The sequence below is a fragment of the Gymnogyps californianus genome, chromosome 3 (assembly GCF_018139145.2).
Source record: "Gymnogyps californianus isolate 813 chromosome 3, ASM1813914v2, whole genome shotgun sequence".
NCBI classification, from domain to species: domain Eukaryota; kingdom Metazoa; phylum Chordata; class Aves; order Accipitriformes; family Cathartidae; genus Gymnogyps; species Gymnogyps californianus.
In genome coordinates, this window is record NC_059473.1 from 110,674,315 (window position 1) to 110,697,079 (window position 22,765).

At 38.1% G+C, this 22,765-nt stretch overlaps 1 protein-coding gene across 1 annotated transcript in view; it reads right to left on the minus strand.

Annotated features, from left to right (window-relative positions):
• The window catches only part of MBOAT2 (membrane bound O-acyltransferase domain containing 2), a 93,900-nt gene that overhangs the window by 27,281 nt on the left and 43,854 nt on the right, over positions 1–22,765 (minus strand). Inside the window, exons 4-5 of the mRNA XM_050894044.1 lie at positions 6,438–6,533; positions 2,038–2,093 (exon numbers count right to left, since the gene is read on the minus strand). Of these exons, the coding sequence (XP_050750001.1) occupies positions 2,038–2,093; positions 6,438–6,533 (152 nt within the window). The remainder of the gene's footprint in view (positions 1–2,037; positions 2,094–6,437; positions 6,534–22,765) is intronic.

Below are 22,765 nucleotides of genomic sequence, written 5' to 3' on the forward strand. Positions count from 1 at the left end.
AGATCTTCCAATACACCAAACATCTTTCTTTCAGCTGTTTAGTTTCGTTACCTCTCCTTGGACATACTGGTAAAAAAATGAGGGGGGAAAATAAAGTAATTTGTGATTAATATAGCCAAGCTGATGTGACTAGAGGCTCAAAGTGCCATTAATCACTCAGTATAATGATTTTCAACGTTACCACCTCTCCCATCAGTATATCTTGAAGTATTTTCCAGTGGAAGCATGGACCTTTCTACAGTGAACAAAAGCCCATTTACAGCAGGCTTTTTTTCATTAACTTCTCGTGATGGACCCCTTTTAAGTTGTCTATGGTTAAAAATCATTGCTTTAATACAGTCTCAGTTTCCCCTGTACATCTTTTCATAGCATCTCCTGACACCAGACTAGCAGTTGCTCCTGAATTCACATTGGTCATGCCAACACTTGAAAGTCACATGCACACTGTGCTCCCAGCAACAGTGATCATCCAACTCAAGTCAAGGACTCTGCTAAATTGCAAATGCAACTAGAGAGAAAGTTTTCCAATATATTATCAGCTACTCCTCACAGGCTGACAAAGACTCTAGAGGATTTCTGATATGAGGTCAAAAAGGAACAAAATTTCAAGATTGATACTCAGAATTCAATGATATCTACAAGAAAATCAGACAGAAAATAAGCTGGGCTTATGAAGAAAACACAAATTATCTGAATTAATTTAAGTAGGAAAAAAATCTAGTTTAGTTTGTGATGAAAGCTAAGAATAGAGCTAAATGAAACATTTGTTTCAAGATTACCAGGAACACTCACATGCTTGTCCCATACCACAACTCCACTATTTGTGCATGATGTCAGCAAATCGAGAATAGCTCTTTCCCCAAGCAAAGTAATAGCATAAGGAAGCATTTATCTTTGATACTAGAATTATTACTTCCTTATAATAAGCTGTTTCCTCTAACTTGTGTACTCTATATTATAGCTTGCAAGACTAATACTTCTGAATATATTTTCTCTGGAAGTTAGGCATCAACTTCTTTGACCAACTAGATACGCCCAGCATTATTTTCATTCAAACAAGAATTCTTAAAAAAAGGTGTTTTCCTGACTTTTCATATTCATGAATGTTGTTGCCTACAGGCTTCTCTAGACAGTGTAACTTAACGAGAATGGAAAAAAATGAAACACCAACAGCACTAAAGCTAGGATGCATACAAGACAAAAACATATTAAACTCCATACATAATGTTAACTAAAGAAATTTCAGAAAAACAGGTGGCTTGATCCAGGTGTCTGGGGCTACACTCCCAAATCTTCAACTGACAGCTGTAGCTGCAAATGGTTCAAGCTAATTGGCTAGGTTTATTGGATGATATTTTCAAATTTTAAAATGAAAATTACTCCTTTGAATTTGAAGGTAACTAAAAATCTGGATACCCTACCCACAAAAGCCAACATTAGGATTCATTTTTGTCACAACGAGGGCCCACTTATCTGATGGATAAATCTGACAGGAGTAAAGACAGAAACGTAATTAGATAATCTCCCTGTTCACACTGACACATTAGCAGTAACTATGATAATAAACAATATGAAACATACACAAAGGTTTTATAAAAATCAGTATACATTGCACAAATTAGGGGGAGATTAACAGTTAGCATTTTAAAATAAGAGGTGCTCAACAACTGAAATTTCATATACTTTTTCTACCAATCTGTCAGCAACAGTGATCTCTGAATTTGGAAATTATTTATCTAACTCTCAGGATCAATACCCCAGCCCAAAAAAAAGTCTGTGGTCTTTGGCCCCAGAAGTGTCATTGGTCTTCTGATAAGTAGTATCTTCCACACAATGTAAGCATTTTCAGAGCTTTTGTAGTGTCTAAGCAACTTCTTTTGGTACTTCCATTAGTAAGCATCAAAAGAATCAATTGAGACACAAAAATATATTTTGTTCTAAAACACAAACTGGACTAAAGTAACTCACTGACTCATGAATAACTTTCCTTAAATTTTTTTTGTATGGAAAATTAAACACAGTTTAAAGAAATCTTACCATCATGAATCTCAAATGCCAAACTAGTGATCTTCTGCGTAATTATCATCATTGGACTGTTACAAAAAAGGAAGAAAGAATAATTTAGAAAAAAGTTCAGGATTTTCCTTCACATGTAAATATCAGGGAAAGTTTATACTAATAGTCCAGGTTAATTACTCTCAACTGGAAGATTTTCAATGCAAGGACAAAGTGATTAGTTTTTGGAGCTCAAACCATTACAGACTTTTCAATGCAATGAAAAGAATTTAATCCTTAGACATAGTATCTGATAACCCATGCCTTTTATTGCTGCATTAGGTTCCACAAACACAGCCAAAGTGTTTCACATTTATTTTCTACTAACATAGTTTATTTTTTCACAGTGGGAAGAGTAAAGAAAAAAGGGCAGTAAGAGCAATTATATGCATTGTAAATTACAGCAGCAGTAAGCAAAGGACAATAAAAATATACCAAAGTTGAACAATACTATAAATTATTTAGATATGCAGACCACTTCCACTGTTTCTACTAATACCTGGTCCCATGCTTAATTTTTCCATCTAGAATTATTATTTGCTTCAAGTAAACATATCTGGCAAAACAAAAACCCAGCATAATTATGCTGGCTCCAATAGAGTTTAGTTTGTTTTGAATTTGGTACACTTGAGCAGATCCTAAACTGTTGTTGTGGTTTAACCCCAGCCAGCAACTAAGCACCACGCAGCTGCTCGCTCACTCCCCCCCCCAGTGGGATGGGGGAGAGAATCAGGAAAAAAAAAGAAAAAAACAAAACCAAAAACTCATGGGTTGAGATAAAGACAGTTTAATAGGACAGAAAGGAAGGAAAAATAATGATGATAATAATAAAATGACAATAATAATACTAAAGGAATTAGAATATACAAAACAAGTGATGCACAATGCAATTGCTCACCACTTGCAGACCGATGCCCAGTTAGTTCCCGAGCAGCGATCCACCCCTCCCAGCCAGCTCCCCCCTGTTTATATACTGGGCATGATGTCACATGGTATGGAATATTCCTTTGGCCAGTTTGGGTCAGCTGTCCTGGCTGTGTCCCCTCCCAGCTTCTTGTGCCCCTCCAGCCTTCTTGCTGGCTGGGCACGAGAAGCTGAAAAATCCTTGACTTAGTATAAACACTACTTAGCAACAACTACAAACATCAGTGTGTTATCAACATTGTTCTCATACTAAATCCCAACCATAACACTATACCAGCTACTAGAAAGAAAATTAACTCTATCCCAGCTGAAACCAGGACAATTGCCCAAGAAATATTCTTCCTTGGCTAAGTGAGTCAGCTTTATACTGAGAAATTATACCATCTTCGTAGTATCTAAGAGTTTTTGACTGATGTACATCCCAGTATTGCTAACCTCCTAAGTGGGGGGAGAGAGGGGATGGGGGACAGCATGAAGTAGGCTACCAGAATTTAGAAATCTAACTTTGAAATCCGATCTCAAAAATATATCAGGGACTGTATTTACTTAGTAGTATCTGCACTGGGGACAAAAAAAATCCACCCACAACAAAATAATCATACTGTAGGACGGGCACATAGTTTTGTTCAAGTCCTTTGACTGCACTTGGCCTTTTTATAACATATTTAAGTTGGCACACAAAAACAAATCCAAGAGCCATCAAGTCCTCCTTCATTGACAGGGCTATGCCAGTATTTTGCTAGATGGCTCAGTCTGTCAAATTAATTTTTTTTAGGTTATGGTTATTTCAAAGAACACAATATTTCCAGTCTTCAAAATGCAATCAGGGAAAAAGTTTTTTCTACTGTATTATCAGTGCCCCAAAATCCTGATATCAAGACTAGAGTGACAGGCAAGGGTCAGCAAGGAAAAAAACTAAACAAGAACAGACAGTCTGGGAAATCCCTCATATCTCTTTCTAGCATTTAAGCTGTAGACCGCCTGGTGCTGGCAGAAATCCCCAATTGATTCTGAACATAATGGGTTTTTCTTCTGTAAGTGGACATGTGACAGCATGGATCCTGCCTGGTAGAAGGATGGAACCCAAGAGGAGCTTGGTCAGACCTTACATTAATTCTAGCTGATAGAGCTGTCATTGTTATTATAGCAGACCTCAGTATTTTTTTCCTTCTCAAGTGGCTATTCCAGTATCATCAGAGATTTGGCTGAGGAGCAACAATCTAGAGACTAAAAGAGGAACAGTGAGGCTGTGAACCAGGATTTTAACAATCCTTTTTAGGTGCTGGCAGAAAGGCAAAGGAGGTGGTGGAAGGTTCACTGGCAGCTGGGATCTGTTAGTACTGAAGCCAGGACCACGCAGCTCTGCACAAGCAATTGCACCTCCAGTATGAGGTCTCCTCAGCTTTCTCCACTGTCAATGCATTGATACCTTCCTTCAAACTTTTTGCAGATTCTCTGGGCTTGGACACCTCAGATGGTCATGGCATGCCAGGAGAAATATCTAGGTAAACAGACATTCAAAGCTCTTTTGGGGCTAACCACTGTATGAATCCATGCCAACATCTTTGGAAGAACCTGCTGGTGCTGGGGTTCAACAGCTGGTTAGGCAACTTTTGTTATTTTCTTGAGCTTACTCTCTTCCCCCGAAACTAGAAAAAATTGACAGAAAATAGCCCCCTTCAGTTCATTTGCCTTCTCCTCCTGTTTTGGAAGTAACCTCTCTCTCAGGCCTCCAGGGAGCAGACGCAGCATATGCCAGAGATTTAATGTGATATGCATACACCAAGCTCCCAAACTGGTGCATTAAAGGATGGTTTAAATCAGGCAGCTCAAACACACAGAGAGTTGGATCTAGGCTTCAGAACAGTTCTATCCTGAGCACAGATCTCATAAATCTTTGGACGTGTTTAGACCTAGCAGAAATCTCTGAGCTAACATCAAACCAACAGAGCCACAAAGACAGCTGCTATCTGAAAGCAGTACAGGCGCATACGAGCAATGGTGTGCTCAAGCTCTACTAATACCTTCGAGAGCAGCAACAAACAAGCGCAATTATACTGTTTCCAGAGTCAGCTCAGAGCTTTGACCACTGCCAGGGTTGTAAATTTTGGCCCTACAGTGAACCGGAAGGGACAGTATTTGGATTGCAGTTCCACTTGTAACGGTGAAATTTAATTCAACATCAGTAAACTTAGCTTTAAAGTGTCTTTATGCATATGTCTATGTTGCAAGCTCTCATTATAGCCAGTGGAGATCTAGTCAATAGAGTCAGGGGCATCCGGCAAGTGACCCAGTTCACACTAAGGTAGATACTTAGCGGTGAGTCAGCTGAAATGCCCTCCAGGCTCTACTGTCTGCATCAATCAGATCTCTACTGACTACAACTGGAACTCGGATATCTGGCTTGAAGGCAGACACTTGGATGTAGGTGTAAATGTAGAAAGATGTTTCAGAAGGCAAGACGTAGCTAAAAGTGACAGAAAAGATGAACTTAACCATAAAAGCTTTTCGCTTCAGCCTGCAAGTTAAGTTTCTGGACTACATGCCTGTTACCAATGAAGACTAAAAAGCAACAAGGCTAACAAGCACAACTCTACTACACAACACAGGTAATACTAAACTACAAAGATCACTGCCATTCGTAGTATTCCTCAAAAGTATTTAATGCATTTTTTTAAGCAGACTAGCAAACACTCCCCATCTCTTTTTTCCAAAATACATACTGTCCTTTAAATCAACAAAAGCACCACCACAGTAGCAACCTTATTTATAGGAAAGGTTGTGCTTCATTTCTCTGTGTCTGCAGTACAAAGAAGAATCACCAATATGGTTTATTTTTACTTTAATTCTGTTTTGCTCCTATACAGCTTAAGTCAAACACCGGTTTAAGTTCATTATATAAAATGAGAACACATATAGACAAAAGTTTCTGTTTCCAAGGGCTGTGTGACCACTCCACCATACAGGTGCCTCTCTCCTTAGCTTTCTCCTTCTGGAACATCTAACATAGAACCAAAAAAGAAAGAAGCTAAAAGCTAAATTCCATAAAACATTCAGAGTTTCCTCACAAAGTGGTGTCAGACTGTTCCAGGCATGCAAGTACATCAGATACAATTCAAGTTTCATCATGTTGTCATGGGTGGTAACAGAGATTTTAGGGGAAAAAGCAAAAGCAAAAAAATCCCACAGCCACCATACCCTTTATTCCCTTCAGACAGGAACAGGAGGCAGCAGATAATGCATTTGTGGTTCTAACAGACACAACTGTTCCGAAAATTCTCAGTTTGCATGATTAAAGCATAGATACATACATATTTGTATGTGTGCCAATACACACGCAGAGGCCCAGCTTTCTCCCAAAGTTTAAAAGTTTGACACACTTAACTTGGGGAAAAAAAACAATAACAGATACAGTATCACTTAGGAGGACAAGATGGAAAGATTCTTTTTCTCCTTACCCAGAAAAATCAGCAGAATACTGTCCGTAATCAAAGATATAGACTCTAGTAATTTGGCACACAGTGAGGTATCCCAAAGCAAAAACAAAGCAATACCTGGAAGGAAAATGGGGAAAAAAAAAAGCTTTTCAATTAAAAATCATAAACATTTCTCCATTGAATAAACTACCTTTTAAGTAGAGTTTAGTCTCCTATTATTTCTAGTTAATATTACATAATTGGAGGGTGCAATCACACCTTCATTCTGACTGGGGGTTTTTTGGTAATATTTATTCTACGCAAGCACATAGACTTATTTTTTTTAAAAGTGTGCAGTACTAACTTACAAATTCTATTGTCATTAGCCAAAATATTTATTCACATAAATAAAGCATAAGATTTGTAATTTCAAGCGACACTGTAAAAACTGGAGGTCCTATAAAGAGAAAATGAATCTGTTAAGCTTTTTTCTTAGTTCAAAGTTAATTTTTGTCTACATGAGTATAGAAATTTGGCAAATTATACATCAAACAATTTCCATTGAAAGTATTTCCATACATTCAAAATTCAGCACCACAAAACCCACTGCTGCTGTTTTCAAAGGAACTGGAAAAGGCAATTCATTTTCAAATACGCATATTAAAACATATCTGAGTGAAAAAGGAACAACGATGCCTTTATGCCTCCCGTTAAAGCCGATCCTCAGCAAATGTAAGAAAAACACAGATAAGAAGCACCTTATATAAGTATTACAAATTTAATTTCACATACCATTTTTTCAGGTCAGGGTTGGGATTTCTGCCCCCCCCCCCCCAAGATATACAACAGTACACTAGTGAGAACTGATTTGCCAATGCACTTCACAAAATCTGCCACATATTCTTTGCATTCAAAAAGGATGGTGAATGCCAGCAGGAACTTAACTAATCCTTTAGGACTTTATGTATGAACTTCACAGTCTTGAACATTTCCACGTAACTTGGGAAACATTCATGGTAATGAAATGAAGCACGTGTTTCATGTTCACAAGACTAATGTACAACTCCTACAGCAGACCATATTATACATTCAAAATCCAGTTAGAATGAAAATATTCATATACCAAATGGAAAATCATGACTAGGACTGGATTTAGATGAAATAGTGATGGACACTACAGGAAGGCCTTGGAACATGCTTTTCCTTTCTTTTCCAAATAAATTTTTGGAAAAAAAAAAAGTGTTAACATAATAAATTCTAAAGTCTTAAAAAATTGTTCTTCAATCTGAAAGTTGCCACACAGTACACTTGCAGTTTAACCTTTAATTAAGAATTGTGCTAGATATAAACCATTTAATATTTTAAAACATCCAACTTTCGAATTACAGATTACCTTATGTATCAGCAGCTACATTAAACCACACTTGTTACTTTTTAAAAAAAAAGTTTAGGGCGCCTGTTTTAGCAATCGTTTATTTTGTTTTCATGAATATTAATAATCCAGAAACAATATTATATTGGTTGGCTAATTGGTAGAAAAGTGTTTATAATAAGAATCCAACAAAATTACACAATAATTGGCTCATAATTTACCAAATCATGTCAGCAAGAGAAACAATTTAACATAATTAAGTAGGATGTAGTAGACTGCAGATATCAGGAGTATGATATAATGTAGAACTCTCTTAAAGTTAGGAATTAAAATTTTCCTGAGATATTTTAATAAAAGCTACCCCCCAAAAAATCACCCAGGTTTCACATGAATGAGGAGTATGTGGGCTTACTTTGCCCATGCTGAAATCAGTCCCAGTTCTTCCATTCATAAAAATTCAGTATGATTTTCAGCTTTACCAGCCTCCTGATTTACATACTAAACAATCCCAGATTAAAGGTAACTTGTTACGTGTAGAGATGCCTACATAGCCACCTATAGATACCATACTAAAAAGCCAAGAAAAATTAAAATACTGTAGTTTCCTTTAAGAGAATGTCGTTTTATCCCCACTGGCAAGATCATGTATTTATTAACAACAGTCTATTCACAGTACATTGCAATACGTCTAGAATAAACAGAATTACAAAAGTAACACTAACTACAGCTTTCATAACTTAAAATGCTGTCCATAGCAGCAATACATACTTTGTTAGGACAAGAAACACACTTAATACGTTAGTGGATTAGGTACACTCCCTCAGATAGAAGAAAACAGACACCAGTTTCTACCTCATACAGTTTATGTCGTAAAACATTTACGCTGATTTTAAACAAGACGTTATGAAGACTTCCTTTTGCAAGCAGAAAAGCTATGCTGGTAAGTACAACTGAAGAAAAACTAATAAATATCCTAAAAGAAGAAAAGCACTGAGAAGTCAGGAAACCTTGGGTTCTTTTCTATATAGTCATTATGATACAGTCCTGCAGCATTATGTGAACATGCAACTGCAAATTCCTGTCTCATTGAAGAAAAAAGGTCATTATTCTTGATATCTTTTAAAGGCTTTGCATTCAAGTTCAAGACATATCCAGTGACTTTACTTACTGCATACCTTCCACATGCTGCACTCAAGAAGTTTGGGATTTCCCCATAAGCACTTCCTCAGCTACTCTCCATGCATTCAAGTGTTTCATAAAAATTGGATTCCTCTTTAAGATGAATTTTAGTGATACTTAATATTACCCCAGTTCTACATGTACGGGGAAATTGAGAAGTAAAGAGATTACGTGGGTCTGAATACCAAACTGGGGAGATGCAAGGTCGATTCTTGGGCAAACTTAGCTTTTCTGAAGTTGACAGAAAGGACATCACCATTTCATTTCAGTCACACACACAGACAAGTGCTCTGTACTTCTACAAATCTAACCACAGGTGTTCCATGAAAGGTGAAAGATAATATTTGTAGCTAATACAAGTAGCTTAAACCACGTGGTAGTGTCCTGCACTTAGGAACACAGACTGAGGCAGCAATGCTACCCGATTACGGAACAGTGAAATGTCTAGGGCAGTTTAACGGTTACTTCTTCACCTGCAGGCTCCTGTGGCTTAAATGCCTTCCAACTTCTACAACAAGTTAACTTTCCATCATTAAATGACTGGCCTGGCAGATGACAGGAGAGCAGTGGATATTGTCTACCTGGACTTCAGAAAAGCTTTTGACGCTTGACATCCTCGTAGACAAGCTGATGACATATGGACTGGATGAGCAGACAGTCAAGTGGATTGAAAACAGGATGAATGGCCGGGCCCAGAAGGTGGTGATCAGTGGCACAAAGTTGAGTTGGAAGCCAGTAGCTTCCTGTGTACCCCAAAGGTCAATACTGGGTCTGATCCTCTTGAACATCTTCATTAATGATCTGGATGAGGGGGCAGAGTGTCATCAGGTTTGCTGATGACATCAAATTGGGAGGAGTGGCCGATACTCCAGAAGGTCTTGCTACCATCCAGGGGGACCTCAACAGGTTGGAGAAATGGACTGACAGAAACCTCATGATGGTCAGCAAGGGGAAGTGCGAAGACCTGCACCTGGGGAAGAACAACCCCAGGCACCAATATATGCTGGTAGCCACCCAGCTGGAAAGCAGCTTGGCAGAAAAGGACCTGGGGGTCCTGGTGGACACCAAGTTGAACATGAGCCAGCAACGTGCCCTTGCAGTAAACAAGGCAAGGGGGAGGGACAGAGCTTTCCCAACATCTTTAAAGGAGAAAATATCATTTGCTACGACACTTGAGCAGGAGCCCAACTGGCACCTTGCCTTGAAGAAAGCCAGAAACATCTATCAGATGCCATCCTTCCCAATACCCTCTTCCAAATCAAAACCCAACTTTACTATGAAAAGTCCGGTTAGAAAGAACAGCAACAAAATGAGCACATCCTTTCTTGCCTTCACATTTATACAGCATTTCTCTGGTTTTGCTATCTGCTGACCAAAATGTCAGCCACCTGGGTACTTCCAGATATCCTTTGAAATAGATGTTAGCCATCATGACCGACATGGTGGGATTTCTCACAACATTCAGTTACTTCAGTTCACTGAAGTTACAGTGCAGAAATGGAAGAAAGAAAACATTAAACTTCTTGCTGAGATTCCCGATTCCATTTTAGGATCTAAAACAAAAGCTGTCTTCCCACAGAGCAGTGAAACTTGCTGCTATGTTGCATTCAAACACAACTATGAATTGAAGTATCTTCCAACTATGTCAGCCACCAGCTCCAAGTTACACACAGCTTGGAAAACTTCAAATTTTTAACTGATGAGGAAAACACAGGAACTTGCAACCCATACAATGCTTTTCACCTTCCAAGTGCATCTCTGCACATTAGCCATGTCACATCACATCCCTTGTTGATGAGAAATGTCATTTAACCAGGGAGAGTAAAGCAACACATTCTCCCTAAAGGAGATTTAAAAGGTTTACGACAGCTTGCATCACTCCTGTTGTTTCTCCTGCAGGTTTGTGGTGCAACTTGATCATCTTAACTCTCATACAAATCCAGCTTTATTTTAAAAAATTCAAAACAGATCCGAAAATGCTTTGACAACTTTCTAAAGTACTCTTACTGCACATTTCCTACCCTCTTCAAAGACTCATTCACCAAAAACACCCCTTAGATCAGAAAACTGAGTAAGGTTTTGCAGAGCTCAACTACATGAAGTTTTACCCAACTACAACAAAATTAATTACAGGCTGTACATGAATGCAACGGTTCTACCCAAGGCTAAATTTTCTCCTCCAGCAGAAAAGCAATTGGTCTTAAAAGCGAATGTTACTCTATACCTGCTACTTGGTTAATAATTTTCTTGTGAGTAGAATGACAGAAGTAATTCATGCTGGACATGAACAACTAGAAGAAGTCACAGTATTGTTATTATTACAAATAACTTTAAGACAAACTGACCTGTAGTTAATATTGTACTATGTATAATAAAAAGACACAGAGACTTTCATTTAGAATATGTTTGAGACTAATTCACAGGATCTTTGTCAAAATGACCTTACTTTATCTATCAACAGATGCAACAAAGTCAGACATGTCTGGGAGACACTGCAGTAATGAAGTAGCAGAAAGCAGAACAGATTGTCTGATATGTCTAACTTCTGATGTAAAGTTTAAAAAAAAAAGATTTTAAGCAAACAATACTGGATAACCTATTATACAGGAGGGCTTTTCTTGTACGTCTGCCATATTATGTTTTAATTCCTTACTATTTTGAACTTCCCAGAGCACTAAAAATAGCATTTAATATGTTCTATCCATAAAATTCAAGATATTTCTTTTCAAAGGAATGACAAACTAAGAGTTTTTAAAAAGTATATTCTAATATATTATACATAAAATATAACTTATAACATACTGTACACATATCTTACAATCTACAGAAAATACTAAGTAAGCAGCCTCTCCAAGTAGTATTCTACAGAAGGCGCTTATCAAGAGAACTTATGTTTAATTCTATTAAAAAAAAGAAATGCAAAAGAATCTCTTATTAGCAAAGAAAATACATTGCCCTATATCATTATTTCTTGTCCAGTCATTTTTTGTCAAGTAACATTAATAAACATAAATGTTAGGGTTTTTCACCTGCATATATAGAAAGCCAAAAAGCTTCCTTATATCTGTATGTATACATATATATACACATACACACGTACAGATATACAGGCTTCAGTTCTTTCACGTTACATGAATTTTCTTTTAGTTTCCGAACATTTTGATGGAATTCAATATACATTTTCTATTACACTTTCTACTGCTAAACTGGAGTAGCTACATTAAATAGACTTCTGAAGCACCATTTCTGCTAATGCAGAAAACCTCATCAATCTCATCCCTGTACTACCCCTCTTTTTTATCATCCTCACAAGTTTAGCAGAGCCAACAGAACATTCACACCAGCACTGCTCATCTGCTTCAGTGCAAAGTGGTCCGATACTGTTTGAACAGCTGATTTTTTTTTTTCCTACAGGTAAAGCCTTTTTATCCAGTGTTGCCTTATAAATTCATTCCACATGATACATCTACTATCCTGCCCACCCCGTCATCTATAACAGAGAAGGACATAAAGGCCCCACACAAGTGGCAGTACTAGGTCAGGCGAAGTCTCCATCTAGCCCAGGATCCAGGACTGTGTCTTCCCCAAAGCAGCAGCTAAAACACAGATGCCCAGGAAAGCAGATGAGCTGAACAAGCACAGAAACTACTTCCCAACACTCTCCCAGACTCAAACCGTCAGCACCTTAAAGACCTGGATTCAAACATGGCATCTATGCATTTAATAACCCTCAGAATATTACTCCTCTATCAATTCTTTGCTCCAAAGCATGCCCTCATCTTTACCACCCTCTGTTGCTCCAAATACACTTAAGAAAGATCTGCTAATTTCTACATTTTTCAGCATAACTATGTACAAATTTGATAGCACAGAATGAGCCAGCAGAACCTGCTTATATAAAGCTTCCATAGCTGTACATTCTGTGGTTTAACAGCAGAACCCCCAGCTTTTACCCGTCCCTCAGAAATTTTGGGTTGCTGGCTAAGAAAGAGCAAGAACATCCGTAGGTTAATTCTAGAGCTTTGTATCCACTGATGGGCAAGCCGGGCTGCACACAGGCCCAGGCTAACCATAACATACATTAGCTGATTGTATTTGCATAACCAGGGGTGGGAGTTGCATTTTTGTTCGATTTTACACTTTTGGGGGACTCAGCGTCTTAGTTATAAAATATTTGGTCAAGTACCTACCATATCTATCTCTGTTTGCACAAAATGCAGCAAAAATAGAACTGTGACCTTGACAAAGGCACGCTTTGGGCGATGTCATAACAGCTTCTGTTACTTTAGGCTCTTCCCATGCAGTGGAAGGACAACAGCACAGTATGCTATTTTGCTGGAAGAAAGTTAAATAAACCAATCAACACAGGGCACTTTTTCACCAGCTAGTTGGCACATACTACAGATTTAGCCTTGAAATAAAGGTTTCATGTCCAGTCAAGATCCCTTCCTTCCACTATGTTAGAAAAGAATTTTTTTTTTTTTAAATGTGTAATTATTCGGTTTCAAAAGGCAGACCTGTCCACCATGTAACATCATATTGCTTTGATTTTTAGAAAAGGTGACAGAATAGCCTCTGAGTTTTCCCGTGCCCTGTGCCGAAAGCTGCTGCCTCAGTTTGTTTGTTTGTTTTTCCTACTGCTTGTGCCAGCATAAAAACCTAAAAAAAAAAAATTCTTGTCTCTAGGGTCAGAACTGAATTCTTATCAAAACACAGCTATATTAATTGTTTTAATTCTAATGAGCATAATTAGTTTTCATTGTTCACACTGAGAAATTCCACTCTATGCAGTTAGAACATACAATATTTGTTTGCAAAACTTCAGGGGGGAAAATATATGTCAAGCAAAAAGGTTCAAAATGCCAAAGCTAAACATCTAATTCTGCAATCATCAAGGAAAAGCCAATAAAAATATTGATTAGAATTAGCTTAGTTTTGACTGTCTAAGAGTCACAAGGTAAGCTAGCCTGCCCCAACCTGCTGTTGTTACACTGAGAAGAGATTCCTACTTACACCATGTTCAAACTATGGATGCACTATTGACATACATCATCAGCATTACTTAGAACATGGATCAGTTTTATGACGTAATCAGTAACAGACTCTGAGTGTGTGGCCTTAACCGAGTGTCAATACTCTCTGTATTTCAAGAAACAACTCTCAAAAATGTGAGCAATATTAATCCTTTTGAGCCAGTTGGAAGCTTTCTGATGCACGCACTAGTCTGTCCCTTCCGATTACTTCAAGTGGAGATCCAAAATGCATGGAAAAAAACCCCAAAAAGACAAAACCAGACCGCCTATGAGCCCATTTCCAGAGAAGGAAACGTTCATACTATCATGCTTTGGCAACGAGCAATCCGGCTATCCCATCCCATCCCATCCCTCTTCACCCCTCAGTTGAAGATTTCTGGGTCTGATAGCCATTTTAAAGCAAATTTAACAAGTGGACAGATTTCTCCAACATTTAGATGCAACAACAGTCCTACACAACATACGGCACAATGGCTGCATGCGGCCTCCAATGCCACTTGCTTGACCTGCTTGTTGCTATGGCGCAGTGGCTCGCTGAGCTGGTCAGCACGTGCTGGCCACACATCAGGCCCACACCTCCGGATCGCTAGTGTCTACATTGAGTTTTCCTCAGCCAGTAGAGGAAAAAAAAGCTATCCAGGCCCATCGGTTTCCTGCATACAACCAGGTACAGAAAGCCATGGGACACAAGGCTTCATTACCTCAACTGCACCCAGAACCATTTGCCATGGTTTTGCTAGTTTTGTTTACTACAGATTCACTGTAGACATTATCACTTGCCTAATGTATTTTGATGTTTTGCTACATAATGGCAACATAATGGCTTAGTAAAGTAAATCTTGAACCAAGCTAAATTAAACATCATTCCATTTATAGCTACAGGCCATATTCCAAATGCAACATTAATATATGACAAATACAACACAGATATTCCTGTCAAAAATGCATACTAAAAATTTGGTATTTTCCACATGCTCCCTAAGTTTACATTAGGGACATCTCGCTTTCCGACCTCTCGCCCCACTCCCTCCAAATCCGGAACATCTCAAGGACAAGGAGATCAGCTTCAGGCTCTTGTACAAGGGAGAAACATCATCTGCAACTAAAGGAGGAGCAGGGGGGAGGGTGCTTTCATTTATTCCCTGGGATGGAAGAAACATGTTGTGCGCTCCATTCTTCCTGTTAGTCTCCAAAGGAAGACAGAATCAGGAAGGGAGGCAATAGAAAAATTGATTTTATCCCTTATCAGACTCAAAGCTGACAGCTGAAGCTGACCCTGTCCAAAATCTTAATGTTAAACTGAGATGAGACCTGAGAGGTCACCTAAGTTCTCTCTCACTTGAAAAACCATAGTGTGTCATATCAACCCCTATTTCTGCAATCGCTTGAAAGTATAACAGTAAACAATGCAGATAAGAGCACCAGATCTGACCTTTATATTTTAAAAAGTTGACAATAGTATGTAGCACTTAAACACACACACAAAAAAGAAAGCCTAACAGCTTCACAACACAAAACATGTAAAGGCAGAACTCCCTGATGCTGGAATCCGCCGTACAAAGCCCAGATGAAGGAAGGAGATTCTTGCCACATCTTCTGACAAAGATGAGTACTCATAACTCAGAAATAAAACAGCTGCTAAGTTCCACAAACACTTCTATGCTGGCACTATGAATTTTCATCTGTTCACCCATTTTTCTATCCATTTTTCTATATAATATTTGCCTATCTATATGACGTTTCAGCATCACAGCAAGTAATTTTATCTTTCCTCTTTCTCCCATGTGATACATAAGTAACCTTCTTCCAAACATCAGAACCATGCCCAGCATCTTTACTTTTACAAACCAGCAGAAACCCATAGAGCACACAGCGAGAAGACAGTCTCCTTCTATGAGCTAGGCAGCAATACCACTTCTGTAGAATATTTTTAAGGAAATAAAGATGTTATTACAGAATATTGACAATAACAGAACTATTGAAAGTACTATTTTGAAGTACAGCCCTACTAGTCATAATGGTTTAGCAACTGTAAACTAGAACTGCTAAATACAAAATATTTTGCAAGACTAAATCATTTTGTTTCAGTGGACCATAAAGCTTCATATAAGAACTCACAGCCAGTAAAACAGAACAAGTTCTCTGCTGGCAAAACCACGGTGAGGTCAATCATTAAACCCGTTGCTGCCGTAAACTCGGTACTTGGCAAGTATCATCTTGGATAAAGATAAGGGTGAGCTGTTATTTTCATTCACCCACTGATCACCCTGCTCTAGCTACACACAACCCCTCGTACCCCATGCACAACCCCACGTGCCGCAGCTGTTGCTCCTTCCTGGCTGCAGCACAGAACAGATTCCCAGCTGCCTCAGCCCCCCAAGCTCTGCTGCAACCCCACACCCTTGCCTGGAGACACAACACCTGAGACAGAGAAACAGCACGACTGTAACACCGCCAGGAGAGAGGGGGGAGTTTTGCTCAGTCATGAGGTGATGCCAGCTAGAATTTGTGTTCACTCAGCCAGGAGACATTTTCTGCATGTGTTAAGGATGGCAGCAGCTGGGAAACGTACGGGATGTGATTTGCTGAGAAGGTGGTTGTGCAGCCAGAGTCAGTACACAGGGCAGCTAGCAGATTAATAAACAACCCAAATCCCTGCAAGGTGGAGTATGCAAAGTGAAAGGCCACAAGAATCAAGTTTAGTTACAGGAACAGAATATTTGAATGATTCCAATATCAAAGGAAAGCCAGGAGTTTGTGTTAACAACCTAACACAGTTGCATTTCCTTTTAAACCATTTCTCAAAACAAAATGCCCTCTTTTACAGAGGTACTTTATCGGAGGGGATGATGGTACTCTATTTCCCACCCTATTTCTTGCTTTGCCTTAGGAAGGAATCAAACAGTTCTTTGATTTCAACTGGCCACTGAGTCAACTGCAAGCCCCACAGCTGGTCTGACCTGCACCAGAGCTGCAGCCTTATTCCTTCCCGAGCTATTTACATCATCTTGCAATCAGACACACATCTCAAGCAGCACAACATCTGGAATAAAGGCTTTTCTGAAAAAATCCAAAAATATAGCTTAAATGAAATGCCTGCTTCACTCCGACGCTTAACATTCCTTTAACCTGGAAAGACCTATCCCTTCGGATGACTTGTTTAATTTCTGTCCAATTTTCTCTCCCACTCCCTGCCCCCCCCCCCAGCTAAGTTAAAGCACCACAATCACACAACAATTTCATATCTTCTACATCCTTTAATCAATGCATGGCAACGTATATAACATTCACATGATGCACCAACTTCACCACTGTCTCAGTATTTGTCATATGCTCCTGCAGAATCACATGTAGAGATTTAAGTCAGCTGTCTCCTGCTCCCAGCCAGGAGAAAACCTGTGAGTAGCTCCATTTTCTTTGCTCCATGGTGAAGCCTGACACAGGTTACTCCTGAATACAGGATGGCAACTTCTATTTTCATGCAGATTTCTTTTCTCCCACATGACAGAAACACTATTGACTATTTCCAGAGGTGAATTCGAGATACGCCACAAAGAGTGATATGCAATAGAAATGGCATGGCAAGAAATCAATGCTCAGCAGAAGTAAACTCTATGCATAATGATTATTTGTGGGATGCAGTAGTCCTGCTGTACACTCATAAGGAAATACTTCAGACTGATGGCTGGAAAGAATCAGTAACTATAGATTGTTGCATGCAAGTACACAAGGAATCCACTATGAAAAAAGCTTTACATTTATTTTTGGAACATTTTTCCTTCTTCCAGTTAACAATGGGAAACCAAAAAAAGAAAATTAACTACTCAATGACAGTCCAAGTCACAGCACAATCATTCATGGAAGTGTCATACGTTAACCCCAGGCAAACAATAATTATTCAAAGCTACATTTATGATCTCTAAGTTAGGAAGTAATTGTATTCTCAGAGTATATGTTTATATATTACACATTTATAATTATATAAACTATACCTTTTTTTAAGATTTTATTTACTTGGACATTGTCTTGATCCTACCTCCATATACATTTGAACTCAGCTACACTTTCAGCCTACACTAGCCGCCGAACCGCTTGCACTCTGCTTTGTAATCTCCCTGCTCTTCAGTAAAGACGTACAAACCCACTTGTGTTCATGAACTTCTAATGCCCTTCAAAATTTTCCCTCTAAATGCCTAGAGCAATCAAATTATCTCACAATTAACTAAAAATAAAATAAAAAAAATAAACATCAGAATTGCTTATTTTATTCCAGACAGAAGAATCATATGACCTGTCCCTAACAACATAAAGTCAACTAGCAGAAACTTTTGGGTAGATTTAATCACAATATATGCTAGTGGAAGATGCTACATTTCTGTATAAATGTAGTTTTCGTGTCAATGCTAAGAAGGATAAGGAATGTCATGTTGTTCATCAATTATCCTTTGAGATATGGAATTAAAATCATGAATTATTTACCTATATGTACACCCATATTAGTGCCATTTGTCTATCACTCCTCATCAATGTGTTCCATTACCTTCCTGAATTATTCTCTCTCTTATATTTCCTAAAACTCACTACAGGCCTCAACTTTCAATTCATTGACTTTATATAATTGAGAAAAGTCACTTAAAATTCTCGCAAGGAAATAAATAATAATCAATCTTACTTCAACAATTTCTTTCTCCCATCATTCAAACACTTTTCATACTCACTGACTATCTGGAAATTTCCTCATAGTACTGGTTTATTCTGTTTTGTACAAGTAGGGGTATGACCAAACACAATGAGCCATTCTTTATGCGAGCTAAAATCAGTTTCTTTTCTCGTCACAAACAGGGTGTCCAAGCAAATGAACTTCTCGCTCCCGAATCTTTTGTAACACTGACTTATCGATGAACAGATCTTTTGCTGCTAGCAGGACTGCCTGGAGGCTGCAAGTTACATACAAGGAAGGTATCTGCAATCATTTTGCCAGCTCAAAGCTTCCTTTGTGAAAATTTTCATTACTTAAATTCCTTTATCTACAGGTAACACAAAAGTCACATGAGAATTCTAAAGAGACATTTATGAATTTTAAACCTGAACTACAAAAAAGAGACTGAGAAGAGAGTTTGTCTTGATTTGTATTTTTCATGACGTACTAGTCTGAATTGGGAAATACGCTCAAATTTCTTTTTAATCATAATTCTAGACATTATGCAGTGAAAAACTCTTCATTTAGACTATTAAAAGCCAAATATTATCACTTAGAAGTAAGTTTGTTAAACTTAGAGCAACAGTCAAAAAAGTAATTTACATGAAATAGTTTATACCTATTTATTCATAGCAGGAAATACGTTACATACATATAGAAGCAGATTACTGTTATTACAGTGCCAAAGGTGCCACTGCACATTAGATAGTTCACCATAACACCACTCAACAGCCAGCAGACAGGCAGAACAATCAAGGAAGACAAGTAAACTCCAGCAGCCTGCGAGACCCATCACAGACTCATCGTACCATTACAAACAGGTGACTTAAACCAAGATCCACAAATGCAAGTGTTCCTATTTATATAGTTGTTCTTTAGGCATTCAAATTCCCATTGTATAAATCCACAGAACCTTAGGAGCTAAATTTACGGAGCTATTTCAATCCCTCTGACTGCCCCATCTATAAAACACGAATAGAAACACTTACCTAGTTCACAAGAGCATTCTATGAGTAAGTGCGTTAAAGATTACAATTCACTGAACTGCTTTATGGTCACTGTTACAGGAACACCTAAATGCTAGTTTACTCTCCAAAAGAAGTTTTGTTAGAAAGTGTCCAACATATGTATAAACTGTGTTCAAGTTAATTAAAATCACTAATTTTTAGATAGAACTTTTTGTTTCATTCTAAGCATGTTAAACTCCATGCTGTAACCCTTCAAGCCTAAAAATAGCGTGATTGCCAGTCAGCCAGATATTTAGCACGCATCCAGAAGCTCCTACGCTGCACTTGCCAGGAATGTCAAGACTTTGAAAAATCACATATATTATAACATTCAAGACAAACTAATCTGTAACACAAGCACACAGCACACACTCTCTGATTATTCATTACTGTGATGCCTGGCAGTGTTGTTGTAGTTAAGCTTCCTTCTGTGTTTTCATTATAAACCAAATTTGAAGAGAAGCTTCAGCTAAATGTGCATGCCCTGTTCCACATGCCTTAAAAAACCAGTTTAACATGTTTGGGGTTTACGACACTGATTAGTGACTTGAGAATGTGAGGGGAAGTGGACTGTATCTTTTAAGCAAACAGAATTTCATACCGTTTTAGCCATCGAAATTCATAGGTATCTATATAGTCACAGACTGGAGTAATGAGAACTCCCCCATTAGGGGTTTGAATCAGCTGTATTCTATTCATAGGAATATAAACACAATGTGTTTTGTTTCACATTTTTTGCCTTAGTTATTTGATTATCAGTTATGTTTTCAAAATGTGAAAAAAATCTCATTGCTTGATCTTAAGACCACCAGGTATTCCTCCAGCCAGCGCTAAATTTAAATTACTATTCAATACTAAGAGTCCTAGCTCTGCAATCATTTATAATGCTCTTGCTCTACTAGTAATCACTCTCCTCCCACCTTTAGTTGTCAGAATAGTTGAGAAAGCATTCTGTAAAGACAGTCTGAAAACATTATTCTGTTTAGGCCTTTTTGTTACTTAGAAGAGAAAATTTAAGTGGCATTAGTTTGGAAAAATGTCACATTGGAACGCTTTTCAAACTTCTGCTAGGTGTTAGGGACAAATACTGTTTGCTGTAACACCATTTCACATAGATTCATACTAGAAAGAGGCAAGAGGAAGAAAAAAGTTGGTGGCAGTCTTGTGAGAAGAGCACAGAATTAAAACGAAGCAAACAGATTGTAAGATTCATATTTTGCTTTGGTGAGTTCAGCTGAATGCCAGAACCTTGTCATACTTCCTCTCTGGAGATGCAAAGATAACGAGAAAAGTGTAGAGTGAAAAAGGACAGGGGAAAAAAGAATCAACAGAAGTCGTCATGAGAAAAAGCATTCTACTTCAAGCAGCATCAACTGTAAGTGACACCTACAAGAGGGAGCTTCAGTCTTGTCACAATTCATAGTGAATTTATTATTAATAGCTAAAGACAATAGTCTTAAACTTTTCAGTTGTTGGTTTATTGAAGTATTTTCAGTCTATATGAAAACTCTACGATGCAGATCAGATATTTCTATTATAACTGAAAGCAGCACATAGGTTAGCCTTCAGCTACTAGTAAATTAAAATCAGTGACACAGTCAAATCAACAGCATTCCCTTAAGTTATTTTTACCTTCGCCAGAGAAGGCACTTTTAGGAGACCATGACCATATTAGCACACCTCTAGCCACTAGATACAGACGTGCTACACCTCTGCAATGACTCAATTTATTTCTCAAATTTCTGAAATTATTTCAACAGTGAAGCAATAAAGCCTGTGAATGTAATGTCATAGAAAAAAGTACAAACATATGTCTTATGAAATCTATGACTGCAAGAATAAAGGGACAAAGATTTTAACCCAAAGGAGTGGCTATTCATCACTGCCCAAATCATACTGGACCACTGCAAAAACCATGAGGCCAGATTTGCAAGGAAGAGAGGGAAACCTCAGACTATCAGAACTGCTGTTAAGAAGCCCACAGCTTTGCACTTTTTTTGTTTGCCTAAGGTATGTTTTATGAAGTGGTAATAAAATACATTAACTGCAGTCAATTTTAATTCAATGTGGATGATGAAGCGTAGGGTAGGTTTTCGTTCTCAAAGTCCACTTTGATCTTTTATAGATCTACTCCTAGCTGATTATCAGCTTGAAGGAGAACAGCATAGGATGGTGATGGTTACCGTGACCCAACAGGATAAAGTCCTGAGTAACCTCATCTGACCCCATCGCTGACCCTGCTTTGAGCAGGAGGCTGGATCAGAGACCTCTTGAGGTCCCTTCCACCTGAAACCTCTCATTCTATGAATTTATTCAGTTTATTTAACTGTTAATTTTCTATGACAAAATGTGATAAATAAAATGAGCAACTTTTTTCCACTAAAGTTTCCCATCAAATAATAACATAGCTGCATTCCAAGCATAAAATAGTAGTGTCTAACAGCTTTTTGTCCCAAAACAAGTTAATTTTCCTCAAATAATCAAAATCCTTCCTAGCACTTGTGAGAGAGGAGAGTTGCACAACAAGAGTACCACAGGATGCAGGCTGAAGCAGACCTTACTGAAAGAAGTTACACTGCAGTGATCAATACTGGAGCACAACTGAGATGTTGCCACATGGGATAAATGCAACAACAATGATACTTTTGCATAGTTTTGTCTGTACGGTATCTATACATCATCATACAGTAAGTTATAAAATATTGCTGTATTTATGGAATTGTACTAAGAGCATCGAGCTTTAAAATCCCAGTATTTTAATGTAATAGTAGAAACACGTACCTCCTATACAAACTTGTAAATTCCTAAAACGTGAATTTAAATAGAAGACTCTCTTGCACTGTAAGCATCACAGTTACAGCTCAGATTTCTCTTACTGCTCTAGTTACAAAACTATTTACTCCCAAATACACATTTTTAAGTTGCAGAACCCTGTAACTATGAAAGCAAACATGTCATCTCAACTTTTAGTATAGGTGGAAGAGACTGTAGAAAAATGCACATCTTTATTAAATATGCCAAACATTTGTAAAAATACTTTGAAAGAAATAACTTGGGAAATGACAGGGGAGCATCTGAGA